The sequence below is a fragment of the Stegastes partitus genome, unplaced genomic scaffold (assembly GCF_000690725.1).
Source record: "Stegastes partitus isolate 25-593 unplaced genomic scaffold, Stegastes_partitus-1.0.2 Scaffold1057, whole genome shotgun sequence".
NCBI classification, from domain to species: domain Eukaryota; kingdom Metazoa; phylum Chordata; class Actinopteri; family Pomacentridae; genus Stegastes; species Stegastes partitus.
The window spans coordinates 11,644-31,910 of NW_007578788.1; the positions used below are offsets into that span (position 1 = coordinate 11,644).

At 42.8% G+C, this 20,267-nt stretch overlaps 1 protein-coding gene across 1 annotated transcript; it reads left to right on the forward strand.

Annotated features, from left to right (window-relative positions):
- The first annotated feature begins 10 nt into the window (after nt 1-10).
- On the forward strand, nt 11-18,263 carry LOC103367508 (tetratricopeptide repeat protein 17-like). The gene is made up of 25 exons (XM_008295542.1): nt 11-181; nt 768-857; nt 1,046-1,215; nt 1,372-1,483; nt 3,140-3,271; nt 3,671-3,780; nt 3,872-4,019; nt 5,986-6,125; nt 6,613-6,773; nt 7,239-7,360; nt 7,493-7,645; nt 8,299-8,414; nt 8,561-8,717; nt 8,887-8,958; nt 9,153-9,377; nt 10,334-10,553; nt 13,126-13,245; nt 13,576-13,871; nt 14,632-14,779; nt 14,873-14,993; nt 15,231-15,390; nt 15,813-15,896; nt 16,601-16,720; nt 17,024-17,167; nt 17,265-18,263. The coding sequence occupies exons 1-25, from the start codon at nt 11-13 to the stop codon at nt 17,394-17,396; spliced, it is 3,624 nt and encodes a 1,207-aa protein (XP_008293764.1). The 3' UTR covers nt 17,397-18,263.
- Nucleotides 18,264-20,267: the final 2,004 nt, after the last annotated feature.

Sequence of the window (20,267 nt, forward strand, 5' to 3'; positions counted from 1 at the left end):
ACAGAAAAAAATGGCGGACCTCAGGAAAATCTGTCCTGAGTCTTTGCCCTGCCGTGTCAACTGTTCACGAAAAGCGGCGTTTCAGGGGAAGCTTTTCATCCTTCTCTGCATACTCATAGTGGACTCCGGCGGAGCTACGACCCACTGGGTTGTCACGGAGGACGGGAAGATCCAACAACAAGTATGACAGTTAGCTCATTGACCTGCTAACGCGTACGTTAGGTGGCTAGCTTGGGAAGCTAACGTTTTTTTTCTTGGCATCAACGTTTACGTTTCGCTGTTTGCTAACGTGGTTGGGGTATTTATTTGAGCTCGACAAGGCTCGTTTTGCCTGCTTCGGTTACGTTGCGCACAAGGAGAAACTACTGTCAGCATTAAATTTTATTTTGTTTGGCTAAACCACCTAGCATAATCAAAGTAGTTAACTTAACGTTACCTTATCTGTATGTTTGACAGGTCGAGATCAAGATGACCAAATTATTTCACGTCTATGCGAGCATCTGCCTTAAAATTCGCCTGTAAATATGCCAGATTTAACGTCAGTCATGGTTGGTGCCAACTGCCAACAGACTGCTGGTCTGTTTGAGAGAAAATGTACATGTGTCAGGGTTTGACTGGAGAAGCTGGCACATCTGACAGAAAGAGTTGGGTAGATAGAGCTGTAAGATCCTGTCATGTCTGTTGATTAATCGACTGCTCGGATCTGTGTTTTGCATTGAGGGCGACTGATAAGTGTGTCAGTCATTATCGCACTGTTTTCGTTTCAGGTGGACTCGCCTTTGAATCTGAAACATCCACACGATGTTGTAATCTTCATGAGGCAAGAGACTCGTGTTAACTACCTCAAGAAGCTGGAGGTGGGTACATTGAGCTTGTTTTGTTTGAATCAGGACAAACGAGAGGTGCCAGTGTCTTATTTTTGTGTCAAGAAAACCCATCCCGTGTCTGCAGTATTTATGACTCCTTGTTGCATTTTCTGTCAGGCGTCAAATTGTTATGTTCAGCGGTCCTCACTCTTTTTCTGTCTTTGCTAACTGTTGAGCAGAAGCAGCTAGTGGCCCAGAAGATTCATATTGAGGAAAATGAGGACAGAGATACAGGTCTGGAGCAGAGACACTACAAAGAGGATGCAGACTGCGTAATGGCGAAGGTTCCCCTGGGAGACCTGGATCTGTACGACGGCACTTATATCTCCTTGGAAAGCAAAGACATCAGGTAGGCTGTGAATAAAACATGCCAGCCTTTATGTTTTGCTCGTGTATTTTTGTTAGAATACATGCTGTAGTCTCTCAGCTACATCACAGAGGTACGGTTTGTGTGCAGATTTATGATGAAATTGTCACGTTAAAGCAATTTTTCTCCTCCCTGCAGCCCTGAAGACTACGTGGATTCCCGCTCTGCTCTGCCTCCAGATCTAGAAAAGCCTGACTGTGCCAAAGTGTTTGAGCTACCTTATAGTATCCACGCTTTCCAGCATCTCAGGGTGAGTAGAGGCTAATAATGAATGAGATGGATCATGAGTGTTCCTTTTTTTGTCACCTAGTGAAAGTTTTGTTGGAATTGATAGCATAAATCTGTGTAATTAAGAGGTAGAGGTGTGCTTTGCATGAGTCCATGAGCGTGATGTAAATTCTGTAATGTGCGTGAGTCCATCTGGATCTGCGTGGACTGTGTGCATAAAGCATTTCTGCTTCTGATTGCAAACGCACAAAATGAATGCTTGTTTTAAGCAGAGGCTGTGCAAGGACATTCGCGGTTATTCACACTTTTAGAATTTGCCTTTTAAAGAATTGTAATTGAATTGCTTTGGAGGTGCTTTGATTTATGCAATGGTGCCCACACAGAGTGAGAAGTTCCAAATTCTCCAGAATTCCTGCGCTACGTGTCCACTGATCTTTGGGATGGGAGGGCAACAAACTCCAGCTGCAGGCTTTTGCACGGCATTTCAGCACATCTTAGGGATGGTTATTTGCACTGTGTTGCAGCCTGATCTGTAACAAGCTGCTGTAGCGTTTAAAAAAACATCCACGGGGGGTCTTATGTTCACATCGGTACGTGGATGCAATAATCATGAATTGGCCTTAATTCTGTGTTTAGACAAACTACCGAACACTTCTACAGTTCTTCTTTACATGAGCTTTATTCATCAGATATAGGTACACCGTTAGACGTATATGGTTTAGTTTGGCATGCTTTTCTGCAGCAGCTCTGTTTACAGATTCATTGGGAAATGAATATGGGCTCACAGTTAATGCATTTCTAAGCATGTATACGTTGATTCTCAAGGCTGGTTGCACGGTATGGATATGTCATCATTTCTTTGCGCCTTTGCAGATTTTTCCTGTTAATTAGCTGAATAAAAACGAAGGCAGCTGCGTCTAGATCAGTTTGGTTACATGGCTACTGAAGCATCAGCTACTCACTGGAGAGCAAGTAAAGCAAGTGTTGTAATTATCTTCAGTAATGACCCCAAGAGCTTGATGGAAAATGCAGTCTAAAGACCCAGAGTGTAATCAGCTGCTTGTCAATACATTTATCCTGAATAGCTTAGAATGTGGTTGTTTTCTTGTTGTTTTTTTTTTGCAGTTTATTGACCTTATGTATTATATGATATTTAAAGATGAATTTCCCTTTGAGCTAGATATCTAGACATATATCTAGACATATACATTCAGTGGCCATATTTGGCAATAAAAATTGTCCCTATGGAGATATGCAAGCGGCTGTAATCTGTGTTTCTGCATCTCGAGAACAGCTTTTATCTTAAGGGTTCAATTCTAGTCCAACAACAATTTTAGAAACAGGGCCCTTGGGTAAAGATTAAAAGGAATTGTTGTTTTAGGGGCCAAGAAACAATGAATAAAGCTGATATTTTTGGGATGCCCAGATACCTTCACTACATTTCTTTGAGGTTGGTTCAGTGTGGGTGGTCACTGGCGCATCGTATTTGTTTGTATACAGCGACAGAGAAAGTATGTGCTGTGGAAGTTGATGTGCTGTTTGTGTACTTGTGAAATCCTGCACAATTTCAGTTTGCCAAGGGGCGTGCTGCTTTTTACGTACACGACACAGTACTTAGCTTTTTGTGTTCGCATGCTGTAATTCCGTGCGGTTAACTCCTATGTTTTGTCTGTTCTAGGGTGTGCAGGAGAGGGCAAACTTGACCTCTCCAATTCTTTCGAAGGAGGATCCCATTTTTAGTTCATTGTCTCATAAGCTGGGTCGCAGTGTCGACGAAGTGGGCCATCGCATCCATCAAGGCTTACTGAGGGTAAGGGCTCTCTGAAATGTACAAATAGCCATGTCTCATATGGAATGAACAATCAAAACATTTGCTAATGCCGGACAGAATTTTGGGTTTTTAAGTACATACATGAGTATATATACGCGTGTGTGCACGTATTTATCTGGCTCTTGGACCGCATCAGAAATTTGTGCAGCTAAAAAGCCATCTTTTAAAAACTGCACAGGTTTATGACACTGAAATGTGGAAGGAACAGTCGCTGTCAGTACAAGCCCAGACACATTCAGACGATCAGCCAGTGAACCCTAAGAAACCTGTGACTGAGATTCAGTGCCATTCCAGCAAAACTGCGTTCCACAGATGCCTAATAGTTAGCAGTTAGTCCTTCGAAGACATTTACAAAAAAAAATGACTTTATGCTTCCAGAACTCGTCGTCCTGGGTGCTGTACAACATGGCGTCCTTTTACTGGCGTATGAAGAACGAGCCTCAGAGGGCGGTGGACTGTGTGGTGCGCGCCCTACATTTCTCCCCAAGGTACGGTCAAGGCCGGTCAGGAGGCTTCTGCACTAATGTCCTGTTTTTGCTGCGTGAGACCGCTCACAGGTGTGTTTGTGTGTTCTTGCAGGCCGCATAAGGATGTAGCCCTGGTCAACATGGCCAACATCCTGCACCGCGCCCATTTCTCAGCAGATGCTGCGATTCTCGCCCACGCTGCCCTCGACCTTACCTCAGATCTCTTCACCAGCCACTACACCTTAGGCAACATTTATGCTGTAAGTTGAAGAGAAGTCGGTCCACTGCGGTAAAACTATTTAAACCTCAGGCTTTACATCTAGTCAGTCGTTTAGTGTTCCATCACGACCTATTGTTTCCTGAATTTAGCCGTACAGTATACTCTAAAAATAGATGTACGTAAGCTGAATAGTTTTCAGACTTTGGTGGTCGATCATGGAACAGTTTGGTAGTGAAATTATTCAGTGGTAGAGCAGCATGCTTTGGATGAATGATTTAATTTTCTCTTTTTTGCTGTCTACTTGTTCGTGCATACAAATTCAGCAACTGCCATAAAAAGAATCTGCTTCTTTCCGTGGCACTCGCTGATAGGGTGTGGTAGGCATTTGCACAAGCAACACACATGCATTCTTAATTAATTATTAAATGATGCAAATGCCCTATATAAGGAAGTAATGCTGCCAGGCAGCCGCTGTGAAGTGCGTGCCAACTGGGGTGATCAGAGTCTATAGACAAGCCCAAATGTTAGTATAACAATAATCCAAATGTCACGCAGGTGTTTGCTGTCCAAGGAAAACATAAAGGCCTGCTTCATGAGATGTTGAAATAGTTTTTCTCTGCCTCAACTCATAACTAAAGAGTCAGTCTGGAAAGTAAAGACTAACTGGCAGCTATGAGAGCAAACACCTTATCAGTACCACAGTTGTTACTTCCTCAGTCTGATCCACCGGATGTCAGGTTATCGTATCTCCATTCTCCTTCCCGTTTTCAAAATCCACCTGACTTCAGGAAACAACAAGGAGCCACAGGCTAGCAACCTAGTGCACTAACAATTCCAGGTTTTGTAGGAAATTTGCATCGTGCAGTTAAGCTGCGCTGCTAGATTTTTTTTTTCCAGTAAGTTTATGAGTTTTTGGCTCCATACGTGCAAATGTTCCAGCAAAACATTTCACTATTTTGAGGACCCACCATCGCTGTATCCTCGTGTTTTTCCCCCGTAGCAGAACGATAATGAAGTGAGCCACAGATCTGAAAGAGTGGCACAAAGCTCCTTTACATGCTTGCTGATAAATTAATTAAAGCGTTGGCTCTCTCAGATTGACAATATTGTTTTAAGAGGATATAGTTTATCAGGGTCAACTTGAAAGCTTCAGGTTTTAGCCAATTTATGCAGGAGTGTTTATGAAACTAACAGTCCAGTTTGAGCCTGTTCAGGAGTTCAGCCAGGCATGTTTTCTACGGGGGAAAGCCAAAAATAATCCTTCCTCCCGCACATGTTTTGATTATGAGTGTGCACGAAGAGGAGAGACTGTTACAGCAGATCCGTTTAATTGTCAATATGTTTGTGAAAGAGACAGACAGTGACAGTGGGCTGCAGCTCTACTATGAAATCATTTTTGCTCATTTTGAATGGTGAAAAAATAGGAAAACAATATGTGGTGGTCAGTCCATAGTAAACACTGGAGTTGTTGCCTTGGACGAGTGAAAAATAAAAATAATAACTGGTGTAAATATACCTGGACAACCCTCCCAAGTCAAGGCTGTGTGGGGGAAACACTGGATACAACTTTTTGCTGCTGTATCTACAGTTGAGACGGAAGAAAATGATGTGTATCTACCCTTGTGGCACCTTTATCGATTTTTTTTTTTTTGTGCTATCTCAAAATGTGCAGTTTCAGGGAGAGACAGAATTCGGCCGTCAGCAGTGTCTTTTCTTACTGGTCAATATTTAAGGAAAGTCTGTTAACAGCCAAGACCTGTAAAAGAATGATAATAGTTGCCAGGGGACTTAATTAAATCTCCAGCATTTTACCAAACTCATTTTTATTTAGCGCTTCTATCGGAGTCCCCGGAGCTTTATGCCAATGTGTACTACTTTGTACATATTTTTAGTCTGTTTATTGTTTTGTTGTTGTCACAGCTTGATTTCTACTTGAAACAAATGAGAGTTTGACCTCTGCTGTATCCGTGGTCTTTGTTCCTCCTCTTCTGTTGCCGTCCGAGCAGATGCTTGGGGAATACAACCACTCGGTCCTCTGCTACGAGCAGGCACTGCAGGCCCAGCCAGGCTTTGAGCAGGCCCTGAGGAGGAAACACGCAGTGCTCTGTCAGCAAAAGCTGGAGCAGCGCCTGGAAGCCCAGCACAGGTAGGCAAGCACTCGAAACACACACACACACTTTTCAGGTTTTTTTTTTCCACTGAGTTACCGAATACTGCACACAAAATCAAAAAATTACATAAAGGTAGGAGAGTCGCTGTCGTATCAAGACATTTCCAAGCAGTGTGTCTTGTAGCCAACTGAGAGACACAAACAATAACTCTGAGCTCAGCAGTATACGCTTATTCCATTCTGTTTTCTCTTTCTTTTTCTGCACAAATGGGCTTGTAAGCTGATAATCAGTTTAGAATACCTGGAACTGTTCTAAACAATGATCGGTTGGTTTAGGATTTCATGAAACCGTATTGAGAGGTACAGGTTTTTTATTTATCACAGTCACTCCACTTAGACCCAAAAGAAAACTAGCCAGAGCTGACACAGCACAGAGAGGATTTTTTTTTTTTTTGCAGATACCCTGCTATGCATGTCTGCCAACTGTCCTTTATTTCCCTTCCTCATTTCCCCGTATTTATAGATCCCTGCAGCGGACGCTGAATGAGCTGAAGGAGTACCAGAAGCAGCACGACCACTACCTTCGCCAGCAGGAGGCACTGGACAAACACAAGCTGCTGCAGGAAGAGCAAATCCTGCGCAACATTATCCACGAAACCCAGATGGCCAAAGAAGCCCAACTTGGTGGGTTGCCATGCACAGTAACTAGACCAGAACATGATGGAACAATTGTGCAAGTAGTGTAATCCCTTAGTTCAGTTGATTACGTCTTTCTTTCTGGGTTGTTTATACAGTATATTAAATTCATAACTGAAGTTAATTGCTTTTGCTGCTCAGGAAATAATTTGGCGACTTGTTGTGATACTAGAGAAAAGCTTTTTTTTTTCATTATTATGAAATAGAAAGTGAAGTGATGTGTATCAATCCTGAGGAGGACAGAGTTTATGTGTTGGCCTCACAAAGCAGAAGTAGCAACGCTGCGGAGCACAGATAAGTGTGACTGTACGGAACTCATGAGTCAGCAAGTTTACAGCGCGAGGTGTTGGAAAAGATGTGTTGTCACGTTATACCTGCTTTAATCTCCGTGCATATTGGTCGAATCTGCAGCGTAGAGCAGCAGCTGAGTGCCGTGTGTCGTATATGTTTCAGGGAACCATCAGATGTGTCGGCTGGGTCAGCAGCAGCAGCAGCAGCGCAGCCTCTACTGCCCCTTTGACCTGCCCGTGCGCTACCACCGGGGCGATCTGTTCGAACACGTCCACTACGTTCAAGTGAGTCTTTGGGGTGTTACAGTGTAGGACAATACAGTACCAGTCAAGTATTAGGACACGTTTGTTCAATCAAGGGTTTTTATTTACTTTCACTTTGTTGTATTTCCCGTGACCTTCTCACTCTGTTCATAGTTTGGAGAGGAGGTGTCGGTGGCATCCAGCGTGGCGCTAGTGTCGGAGCGCAACTCAAACCAGACAGCGGCGAACCCCCAACTCCATCCCTCTGTGTCCGGGGACCAGGACCCTGCTGCTGCCCTCTGGGGCGGCCACCAGGATTACACACAGGCAGGAAACCAAAACCAGAAATGCTGATCTTTCAAATAAATGTGTGCAGAGTCCCAAAAAAAATCAACAACAAGCACATCATTTGAGTAGTTATAACTACATCTTTGTAAATAATTATTAGACAATCTGTTATTTTATTTAACAGTCGTCACAACAGGCCTTTAGCGTTGAGAGTTTTGATTTATCGTAGGAGTTGAACAATTACAGCATCCTCTAAAAGACATAAAGTGTTCTCATAATTCAATACTTGCTTTAATTTTTGTATAAAGCATGATGTAGGGAAACTGTAGATGGCTGAAAACTTTATGTGAAGTCAACAGATTATCAATCAACAACGCCTAAAAGAAGAGATTTACGAGATGACAAGTAGCCAGCCGTCTGTATGAAGAAGAACACAGCGAGAGAGCCGTCGCTAACCGGCTTAGAAACACCAAAACAGTTGCGACCTTAAGATGAAAATGCAGCATGACTTCACCGAGAGCCACAAAGGAAGATGCAGGAAACTAATAATTATTTCCAAAGCTATGTTGTAATTGAAAGATCACAAATGCCTGGAAGATGTAATTAGTCCATCTGAAACGTTTGTTTTGCTCATGATAACCAGGACATTAGACCGTGGTGTAGTTTTGGAGAACCCTGTGTTTTTGCTTCAGGACATTCAGAGGATGTTGTGGCCTCAGAGGGACGACTGTGCCCGTGAATATCCAAGTGTCCCCCCTGCTCACCTGCTGCCGACTTACTACCTTCCAGCTGAAACACAGGGCCTCAGGTCAGTGGGTACATGTCGTAGCAGCATAGCTATGACCCGCTTGACGTTCCTCAGAATGATCCCTAACTCGTGCGCTTCCAGAGCTGTACATCAACACCTACAGCATAAAAATGACTTGTGAAATGTCTCTAATTGTGTTTACTCAGCCCAGTGGCAGCTCTCCTCTACGGCAGCAGCTCTCCTTCTCCGGCAGCAGCTTTACCAGACTGTAGTCCCGTCCCCCAACCGTATCCAGCCCTCCTGCCGGCCTCACTAGACTGGCCCCTGGAAGAAAAGGAGCTGCCAGATCCGTTTGCCTCCGAGGTATCTGTCTGCCCGTTTGTTTATGCGTCTCACAGAGATACTTGCATAGTAAAATTAGGACTGTGAACCTATTACACATGCAGTCTGTTTGCAGCCGTAAACATACTTTCACTCTGCATGTCTGTGTTTGTGCAGAAGAATATGAAATCGTGTGTGTGTGTGTTTACAGATTCTGCAGTTACGCAGCGGAGGATGGACTCTGGAGCAAATTGGCCAGAGAATAGCTCAGGCTGTGAAACAAGTAAGAGAGATCCTCACTTTTCTAATAAATCTTATTACCTGGTGGAAAAACGCTTGAATGTCTAAATCTGTAGAGAGTGAATTACCCTTTACTAAGCCAGTGATAGATTAGATTTCATGCATCTCAGATTTGATGACATCTCTTTCTATCTTAATTTGTTTTAAGAGCTAACAGTAGTTTGTTTGCCTACACAGGACTCTATACCGCGCTGGCAGGTCTACAACGAGGCAGCTTTATTCTGGAGGGCCAAAGGCAACGGCAGCCGCGCCCTGCAGTTCCTGCGCCAGGCGTTGAGCTTGACTCCGCCTTCCCATCGCCACTTGCCCCTCACCAACGCTGCTAACCTGCTGCTGCACTACGGCTTGACCACCAACGCACAAACGCTGCTGGAGCACGCACTGGCGCTCAACGCCTCAGAGGTAAACGCACATTGATAGAAAACCTGCAGGGCCTCAGCATTCAAGGGTTGAAAACTTGTGGTTACCTGTGCTCTAAACTTACAAACAAGTAGCTCCTTGGAACAGCCAAGGCCCAAAAGTTGTTACCAATATTAATAGTGATGTACCTGGATCAAATAAACCCTAATAAGGCCAGTGGAGTCATCTTACGCTCCTCATGCTTTTTCTGTGTGTTAGCATAAAATATAAACTTGTACATGAGGTTAAATGACAAACATTCTCCCATCATGCCACACAGTATTAGACTAAATTAAAGGTCCAGAGTCATTAGAAGCCACACTCGTTTAGATAGTACCAGTTAAGCAACATTTTAATGCCACGTCATGCACAAACTCTGCTGACTAAATGCAGTTTTTTAATGGCCACATACTGTACACTCTCTCAGTCCAGCAGTATATTGCGCTGTGTCACAGAAGCATTCATCATCTGTAGGTGCTTCCAGGAACATATGAATTCAGCCTTCTCCCGTGGCCTACAGATTCCCCACAAGGACTACCTTGGGAAAATTTAAAGCACGAGCGTGCGTGCCCAAAAAAAAAAAATAAAAATGTGCAGGATCTGCAAGATGCTATCGAGTCAGCATGGACTAAAATCGATAAGGAACATTTCCAACATCTTGTTAAATCAAGCCTCGAACAAAACGGGGAGTTGTCGAGGTAAAAAGGGGTGTGTGCATGCAGTGAATGCTGATGATGCACCAACCCAGGAACCACAGGTAGAATTGTGTGATAACTCGGTAGAGCGTATATATAATAATAAATGATTTATCTTATTCACCACAAGCTGCTGAAATGTTTAGAAAAATGCAGTTTTGTCTGTTTATCTGTGTGGGATGTACACGTGTCTGCTAAAGCTCACATATGCTACCCATCAGCTAATGCTACCCTGTGTGGCTTTGCTTTGTCTTCCTCCCCCAGCCTCACACCCTGCTCAGCCTGGTGAGCGTGCAGTTGGCCCAGGGCAATGTGACAGGTGCTCTGGCCTCGTTCCGCCACATCCTGGTGACGGCCCTTTCCTCCTCCTCTTCCTTCGCCTCCTTTGCCGGCTGCGAACAATGTCGCGCCAGCCTCCCTCTGCTGCGTTGTCTCCAGTTCTACCCCTTCCTTTACAATCTGTCACACCGACAGCCCTGCCCAGGTGAGTAAACCAAACACACACAGGATCATTTTGCTGTATTTGTGTATGCATTTATATATTTTTCCTTTTAAAAGCAAACTCAAATTATGCTGTAGGCTTCAGCTGAACTAGAAACTGCAAAATTGTGCAGGTTTAAAGCTGCAGGAGTACCCAAAGTGTCTACAGTTTTATTAAATGTAGGCGTCATTAATGGTTAATCTCTTCACAAAAATAGACAAAACAGTCGTAAACATCAGTCCCTGAAGCTTCATCTAAATCTGAGCTGTGTGTCACACAGGTTGACAGACTGTAGGAACTAAACCTTGGCTCATATTTGTTTCGTATTGCAGTTTATATATAATAATGTACTCAATCTCCTGATTTCAGACGAGCATCTTGCATGGCAACTGTGCCATCATTAGTGTTAGTGAGTGAATGAGATACACATCGAAAATCGCTTCGTAGAACCTTCCTAAGGTTAAAAAAAAAGCACAATATAAGTGTTGTGTTTCCTATTTTCATTTGCCTTCATGACTTTAGTGTAACACACTACAGTGTAAAGCAGTCGCTTAGGTAGAATCTGTCGCCTCAAATGTGCGTATTTTTGCTTAATTTTGTTTAAAACATGACTAAACATCTCCACAATTGTTTAATGTAAGAATGTGTGTATTACTCAACAAATACGATAAGATAAGATAAACTTTATTGATCCCTAAGTGGTGAAAGCTACCTGTTACAGCAGCTACACACAGGTGAGGCATGGAGGAAGCACAATAGCACCGCTTTCAATAGGAAGCACAATAAGACTAAAAACAAAGATATAATGAAGACAATGTACAAGGCATGATGAATATACATTTGGACATGTACAGCTATGGCATTTATTAGAAATAGAAAAAACAGAAAATGTTTTTTTTTTTAAGTCGCCTTTAAAGCAAACTCTTCAAAGCTTGCAAATATATTTTTCTGTATTTCCCAGCTCTACCAGTTAGGCTGGATTAAACTGAAAGTTCGCCGTGGGCCTCACACCGACAAATCCCGCACCTTGTCCCTTGAAGCTGCAAGAGCTGCTGTAAAAGAAAAAAAACCAACAAAAAAAACCTGAGTTGTATCTGCTGCGAACAGAAAAACTGCACCTTTCCTTTATTCATATGAGTGGGAGTGAAGAGAAAAGTGCTTTGAAGTGGAGAAATTTTGCCACTCAATAATTTAAGCTGCAGAAAATAGCTGATGCCAAATTTAGACGGGACTATATTTTTACTCTCTAAAGCTAAATATTGCTCCCATAAAGTACACCGAGTACATGAGGTCACGAGCACTTACAAAACACACACACACCCACCCACCTTGAGTTTGGGTAAAGGTTGAAATATACCAAAAAAAATAAACTTTTATCATATTTAATTCTGTGATGGCTGCAGCTGCGCCCACATTCTTGATCCTGTTTGGGCTGTTGCTGCAGGAAAACAAGTTGCATTAATACCACCACTGTCTACTTATTGCTTCCTGTGGCTCCTCGTGTTGGGTTTGTTTCTTACATGCAAACACTTGAGCGCACACCAGATAAATAAACAGCTACCAAGGAAGGACCTGCGTTAACATCAAATAGAAAGTGACATCACACAAAAATTCCACAGCTTTACCTTGTCAAGCTGTTATAATCAGTGTACCAATCTACCAGTGCAACAAAGAGAGATGCAACAATAGCGCAAGTTTCTCAAGTTGAAAACAAATCTGAGCTTTGCCAGAGTAAACTGAGACAGTCAATGGAGTCAGCAGAGTGCAGAGACGTCGAAGCCAGAAGGACTGATTCGATTGTTTCAGAAAACAAACACGGCTGCTGCGCATCGAAATATGAAATGCATCCGTTTCTGTTCTGGAGTCGTTTCCAGAGAGAAAATGCAGAATCTGTCGTGCTTTAGTTTCATTCATGATAATCTAGACAGGCGGGGTTTTACGGTGAAACTACTTTAAGGCAAAGAGGGATTATTAGTGCGTAACGTGCATTAAATAATTAGTGCTCAGGTCAGTAAATGAGAGCTAATAATTGTCTCGTCAGGTATTCCACCTGGAAGGTTAAGTGTTTTGATCGCAGGTTGCTGCAGTAGTCGCTGGATCTGTAAATATTTGTTTGTAATTTGTTAAGAAACACGTTCAGAATTAATTGTGACAAAAGCAAACAAGACGACAAAGTGTTTAACGGCAAGTTTTTGTCTCTTCGATTCACCAGCGCGTCATTCAGGAGGAGCATCTCAGCGTCAACTCAGCCTCTATAACGGCGACTTTAACTTTACAATCCTAACTTCTCTGTTAACTCATCTGCAGCAACATGATGAGCACAATGACTTACATAAGTGGAGAAAGTGCGGTTTGCTTTTTCACAATTTTGTTCAATAAGTTGACTAACGTGCAAAATATTTCTCGATTCACAAAAATGTCATAATGAAGATAAAATATATATATATATATGTTTTAATTATTCACAACAGTGCGATTTTTACATAATGTAATTGTTCTCTTTTTTCAATCTATTGATGGTTCTAGTGTGTGACGGTTTGTAGGAGTAAGTGAAGGTAACTTTGTGTTGATCCAGACGGTGCCGCCTGCATGGCCGAGGAGGACCTGGGCATACAGCTGGAGGAATGGGAGGGCAGCGAGGAGAAGCAGGACGCTCCAGCGCTTTCCGCCATGGAGGACACCTTGCTCTTTGAGAGTAAGAATCTGAATTAGTGACGCACTCAAACAGTCAAGAAGTGATTTTCTCAGCACTGTAGCAATGACTGTAAGGTCCAAAGAAATCATTCAGGAATTCATGTTCACTTCAATTCCAATACTTTCATCAAGGTGTCTGGAGTTGAATGTACTTTATTAACTCAGTGGTCTCCTGTAAAGATTTATTTCCTAAAGTTCACTGACAAAATATAACTAACAATGAACTGCATCAGTTTCTTCTCTGACAGTGTGCAGCCGCTAGGTGGTGTGTTTTTGCTCCTGTAGCTCAGCATCGCTCTAATTCGCTCCTTTCATACCCGTTGCCCCGCAGAGGTGATCCTGGACAGCAACGGCTCAGGCGAGGCGGCCGGACAGCAGCAGGCGTCTCCGTCTGCCTCGGGAACGCCAAAGATGACGGCTTCGTTCGGAGAAGGAGGAGTGGAGAAGGAGGAGGAGTGGCAGCTGAAGGAGGACCTGATGGGAGCGTTCGAGGGAGCGCTGGACGTCGGAGGGAAACGAGGGGACCTGAGGGGCATCCGGGTGCTGAAGAACGACCGGGTCATGGGGGCCCGAGCCGGCAGCGGGCCGTGTTTCGGAAACTGTGAGGATGACGAGGGAGCAGAGTGGGTGAGTGAGGAAGCTCCACCTTTATATAACAGAGTTTAACCCTCTGAACCTTCTGGCGCCAAAATTACATCATATATCATAGCAAGAAGCTGTAAAAACAGAAAGAACTATCCTATTTACAACTTTTTGGTGGTTCTTACCTACTTAAAGCTGTGATATTTTATCAAAATTACTTCATTCTACACGTCTCATTTACAAATTTGCTGAGAATAAACTGATTTTTAATCCAGAATCTGTAAAAAAGTAAAAATTCTACTCCTTGGCATGACCAAACAGCCGTCACCAACTACCAGCAGTTGAGTGACAGAAATTCAGGGACTTTTTGGCTGAACTGCAGGCTGTGTTCACACATAACTTGTAGTCCACAAGTAGAGAGACCAATTAAAAATGACGGCAGAAAAATGAAATAATTTGATCACCTAGTATTTAGATTATCTGGAGGGACTTTGTCAATGTTGTCCAGATTTTTCCAATTTTTGGAACAGAAATAATCCAAGATATTCAGTTTTTTAATGATTTATAGCATTAAAGCTTTGTTATGCTACATAAAAGAATTGTGTAGCCTTTGTGGTCCTGGTTGTGCTGTTTCTGTAGACGTGTAGGAATTTATATTGCCAAGAAAAATGAGCCCACAGTGATTAAAAATTGAGCAGAAAGCACCCAAAATCTGTTCAGAGGGTTCAGTGGATGGGTGGGGCTGATTGGGACCAAACTGTTCACAGTGTATTTGATCTGAGTGCTTTTCGTTGTCGGTCCTCAGATCACCTTCCAGGTGAAGCGGGTCAGGAAGGCGAAGGTGGACGGGTCAGAAAGCGTCTCTGATGACGGCCAGAACGGGGAGTCGCTGCCTGCAGGCCACTCTGTGTTGGAGATCAGCGGTCCGACCATCCCGTCGCCCGGTCCTTCAGGTACCACACACACCTGCAGTGTATTTCCTGACAGCGTGAACAGAGAAAAAGCAACTGATTAAATTAAATGTCTTTGTGGTTTTTTTTGGGCAGGTCGCTGGAGAGACTACACAAGTCTCGGTTGGCCCGGGCCGGAGGAGTGCCAGCGGACTCGGAGGGTGGACCTCACCACTGTAGCGAGCACGTGGTTGGCTGTTTCTGCCAAGAACATTGAGTAAGGCTGTGTTATATGTCCTAAATCCAAGCTACAGAGAGTTTAACAGAGGGTCTGTGTGTGTCGTTGCTACATCTCGGACGCTTGCAAGAAAAAACAACAAATTAAAAAAGAAAACGTCGCTGCATCATTTCTACTGTAGTTCTGGAAAATGTCAACAACCAAAGTTCAGTGCAGACAGTTTTTTCCAGTCTTTTATGTGTAATTTTTACATCCCACTTCACTGCTTCTCTCCAGCATCACAGAGCACATAGACTTTGCCACTCCGCTCCAGGAGCCAGCGGCCGAACCTTTATGCAACGCCAACCTAGCTGCCAGTATGCACACCCTGGACCACCTGGCTGGGGTGGCCAACCGCGCCGCCATCCACTACACCGGGGAGAGCCAGCTGCGCGAGGTAGGAGCGGCGAGTTACGAGGATTTAAAATGCAAACGGTGTGAGCCTGAAAACGTGGGGTTCCTGTAACAGGGCTGCAACACACACACACACACATAGAAAATACGCAGATTCACATCTGAACTAATGTGCAAATTCCAGTACTCTCATTCAAAGGAGTTTGAGTTCCATAAAGAACAGAATTTATGCAACTTGCCTGTTGAATTGTAGAAGTAAGAACTCAAACTAGGCAACACAAAAACACCCAAACAACTGGACTAGATGGTCATGGGTTGATTGAAGAACGTGGAACAGATGTAGAGAATGCACGCCCAAGGACAGAGCGAGATCATCGTTTAATTGACTATCATAATAGTGCTATTAGCTTATCAGAGAAGCCACACCTTTTAGTTAATAGTGTCTCCTTTTGTCAAAACCCACAGGTCCTGCAGAACCTCGGCAAAGATAAGTTCTCCCCTCAGTCCTTCGAGCAGGTGGGCACACGTATTGCTAAAGTCCTGGAGAAGGTGAGTGATTCAAGACCGTTGAAGAGAAATGTTTGGATCATCTCGAATATAACAGCAAATATCTTCATCAGAGAATATTTACAGCCTGGAGTCAATTTTTTTTTTTAGTTGTTTCATCCTGAAAGCTGTTAACATGCTACAGTAAGATAATGTTTATGTACAGCACATGTTTGAAATGGTCAGAAAACAATCCTGCTGTCTTTCCGGAGCTATTCGGAGCCCATTCGGTTTCACTCACTAACTCGTTCACTTCTGTTGGTTCAGTTTGTCTCGTCTGAGCTTCATGAAATAAAGAGTTTCCCCCAATGATCACATTAAACACCTGGTTTCCCCCTGTGAGGACGAGGAGTAAAGGCAGCAGCACATTAAAACTATTGTACGTCTCTTTGACACGACAGACGGCTCAGTTTCATGTGTGCTGATGTAGCATCGGCCGGCCAAACCCTGATCTCGTGGTCTGCTCTTCTAATTGTGATGTAGAATATGTTTGCATTGGATTTTCCCCAACTTGAAGCTACAACGAGCCACTTCTCTGCTGTTTTACTGCAGTAGTTGTCTGTAACACATCATTTTGTGAATAAAGTGTCATAAGAGGCAGCTGTTTTCACACCTGACTACAACACTAGTAACACTCTGCTCATTACATTTCACTTATGCCTCTTTTTTTTTTTTCCTCCTCTCTTCCCTAATCTGTAAACCTGCAGAATCAGACGTCCTGGGTGTTATCCAGCATGGCTGCTCTGTACTGGAGGGTGAAAGGTCAAGGCAAGAGAGCCATCGACTGCCTGCGACAGGCGCTCAACTACGCCCCCCATCACATGAAGGCACGTCACACCAGAGCAGTTAACACATCTGGTTAGGTTTCAAACTTCAAAACTAATCCGTGGGGCGCCACTGTAGCTCACCTGGTTGAGCTGGCATCCCATGTGCAGGGCTACAATCCCAATGTGGAGGTCATGAGTTTGAATCCCGCTCATGACCCTTTCCCACATGTCTTCTCCCCTACTTTCCTGTCTCTCTCTCTCACGAACACTATCCGGTAAAGGCACAAAGGCCAAAAAAATAACTTAAAAAAAAAGAAAAAACTAATCCGTGTCGTTTTTATTTCCTCCTGAATCTCCAACCAGGATGTGCCGCTCATCAGCCTGGCCAACATCTTCCAGAACGCTCGGTTATGGGAGGACGCCCTCACGGTGGCCCGTATGGCCGTGGAGATCGCCCCGCACTTTGTCGTGAACCACTTTACCCTCGCCAACGTCTACATCGCAATGGTACAACCAAACACTCCCCCGTGTGTGTTCTCTCCTGCTGGCCGACTGCTCAGAAAGTGAAGGAAGTCTTTTATTATTTTTATTTTTTTGTCAACAGGAGGAGTTTGAGAAAGCCATGCGCTGGTACGAGTCCACCTTGAAGCTGCAGCCAGAGTTCGCCCCCGCCAAGGATCGCCTGAGAACCATCCAGTGTTACCTGCTCACCAAGAGGGAGCGCCGTCAGCCCTGAACCCATCGGCCAGAGAACACGTCAGATAAACACTCAGACACACACTCATATCAGAACCACACGAGGCGAACGTGTAAGAAACGTGGTGAGGCATCAAGATTCCTATCTAGTCGAATCTTTTTATATTATTTCTTTGAGGTCTAACCCAAACCCAAGAATTAGGTGACAGCTGTAGATAATCTCGCCCGGGAACTTGTGTGTAAAATGCAGGAAGTGATGACGGTCAAACCCAATTTTTTATTTTTTATTTTTATTTTTTTTCCTCAAGGTTTGCTTAACTTGCAAAAAGGGAACGGAAAAGGAACGCTCTCAAGCTCCTGCTAATTCTAACGCAATATTTGGATTGAAATTTAAGGTAATTGGCGGTAAAGCTGTCATTCTTAAGGACATTTTAGCGTTTTGGTATGAGGCGGCGTATCGATCTCAAGGAGCTGGCGCCACTTTTAACTTAATTGGACCGTTTTAATTGAACTGGACGCTCTACGGTGTTTACTGGACTTTAAGGAATGTGCTTCTCAACTCGGAGGTTAAATGAGTTCAAATTGAACCACGTATTTCTGCTTCTTAAAATGGATGGGAATTCTCAGATATTGCACTTTTTTTTTTTTGTTGTTTCTATATCATTCCTATTTATATGGGACCTACAAACTGTTTGATTTTTTTTTGTTTTTGCGCCAAGCTAATTTAAATACAAAAAGAGAGAGAAAAATGAAAAATATGCTATTACATTTGCTTCTTAACTTATGGAAATCATCAGGCAAGAAAAAGGATTTATCATTGACCATCTATAAAGAAAAATCAATAAATAAATCTCCAAAGTGGAATCTGTATTAAATGTACAGTATTAAAGGCAGTGTGTGGATTTCAGTTTGTTTCTCTGCATCACTTCTTTCTGTGTTTTTGGGACATAAAAGCGAAGTGTTTGGAAGATTAAATTAAACTTTAGGCATTCTCATATTTCACTGTTAACAGCCATACATGCGTTCCACATTTAAAATTCTTTCCGTGCATTTTATTTTCCAGGTGAACATTTTTAAAACTGGCCTAGTGGTGGCACTGTCTGACTTTCTAACACTTCTACCAGCTCCTACAGCATCTCTCTGTGTAGTGGATCCTGTTAAATGTAGATTCAAAAACATTCATCACAGGTTGTAATATTTCAGATATTTAGGAGCAGCAGCCACACGTCATTAGATTAGTCATGAACAATCCTAAGCTGTAGCTCTGTTATCGCGTCCAAAACATTTAAATACTTAATATTTTGTCGTTCCAGCGAAGTATTTTCAACAGGAACCATTTACACTGTGGCTGTAAATGCTTGTAATAATGTTTTAGTTGGATTTGTGTCATAATCCTACAAGATCATTTTCAATTCATTTACATACGACTCGGTGAGATAATTTCTGTTTCCAGCAGCATTTCTGGAATAATCCACATCATTGTTTTCTTTAAAGGGCACCTTATTGTCTATGAAATACATCCAGCTGTTAGAAAAAGCTCTCTGTCACATTACATCTAAATTCTTTTAGTGTCTTTTTGTAGATCCTTTGTAGACCAGTTAGGTTGACGAGCACCTTCACTCTAACGCTGAATACAAAAACCAGCATCGTAATAATTCACAAATCTTTGAGTAAATGCATTTTCTGCTTTGCACATAAAGTGATGCACGTTGCAGTCGCACAGTGTCGGTTTCTTTAAAAGTAGGACAGATTTTAACAAGTGGGTTTTATTGCATTTAACTGAAATATAATGAATGATTCAGGTCAGCATGATATCAACAAAAAACAAACAAAAAAAAAAGAATTTCTCTTCTTGAATCATTTGAATCATCTATTGTTTTAATATCAGTGTCTGTAATTGTTGCTTTCGGTTACAAGGATTGCTTGTTTGGTTGATAAAATGTTAGAAAATAGTAAAAAAATTGATCCATTATTCACATAATAAGGTGAAACCCTACAGAGGGAAGCCCAACGAATCCAGGATTAAACCCAACAAATCCAGGATTAAACCCAACAAATCCAGGATTCCCTTCAAGGAAGCTCTTTGGCAACAGCGGCAAGAAAGAAGCAAACGTGTGAAGCACAAGGTAGGATTTGTTTTTTTAGTCTGACCAACAGTCAAAACACCAACAGCTGGACTTGTTTTTTGTTTCTTGAAGACGTTTTACGTCTGATCCAGTTTAGTTTGAGCTGAGAAAGCGTCGTCTCGAACCAAAAAGGCGCCGGTTGTCTTTAGCTAAAGCATTTGTCATCGGAAATATTCACATCTGACCGATTTTTTTGGCTTTAAAATGACTTCAATGAATAATCATTTGCCAAAACTCGCTAAATATTTGTCGAATCACATTTTAGCTGTGGAGCGTCTCTCGGTACCGAAGGAAATAACCGTCGTGTGCATTGGAGGAGCTAACGGCTAACGTTTGCTATTCTAAGTCAGAAGCAAAAGAATAATTTTGCAGTTTTGAAACCCTGAACTTGATAATAATTTGGCTTGTAGAGCTTCATAAAACAAAACACACACGTAAAGCAATGCATACGAGTGGCACCAATTAAATTCTAGCAATTCAAAGCTGTTTATTCTCGTATAATTTTGTCGCTGCAGCACAGAGCATCTTAGAACAAAGAAGGAACGACGCATCCATTCATGCAAGAAGGTTCATCCGCATAGTATCCATGTGAAACAGCATTTTTTTTCTTCTTTTTTTTTTTTTCTACTCCCTTTAAATTACAAGATCTAAAAATGGCCCAAGCACAGTGCAGCCGGCTATTTTTAGCCTCCTGTAAAGGAACAAGATGGTTGCAGAGGAGCTGGAGTGTATGCACACACTCCTATAAATACGAGCACAACACATGAGAGGGCAAATTCGCGGCT

Coding starts and splice junctions, on each gene's coding strand:
- LOC103367508 (XM_008295542.1), top strand. CDS start 11: ATGGCGGACCTCAGGAAAATCTGTCCTGAGTCTTTGCCCTGCCGTGTC. Junction 3,781..3,871: donor GCCCTACATTTCTCCCCAAG/GTACGGTCAAGG, acceptor GTGTTCTTGCAG/GCCGCATAAGGATGTAGCCC. Junction 4,020..5,985: donor CCTTAGGCAACATTTATGCT/GTAAGTTGAAGA, acceptor CCGTCCGAGCAG/ATGCTTGGGGAATACAACCA.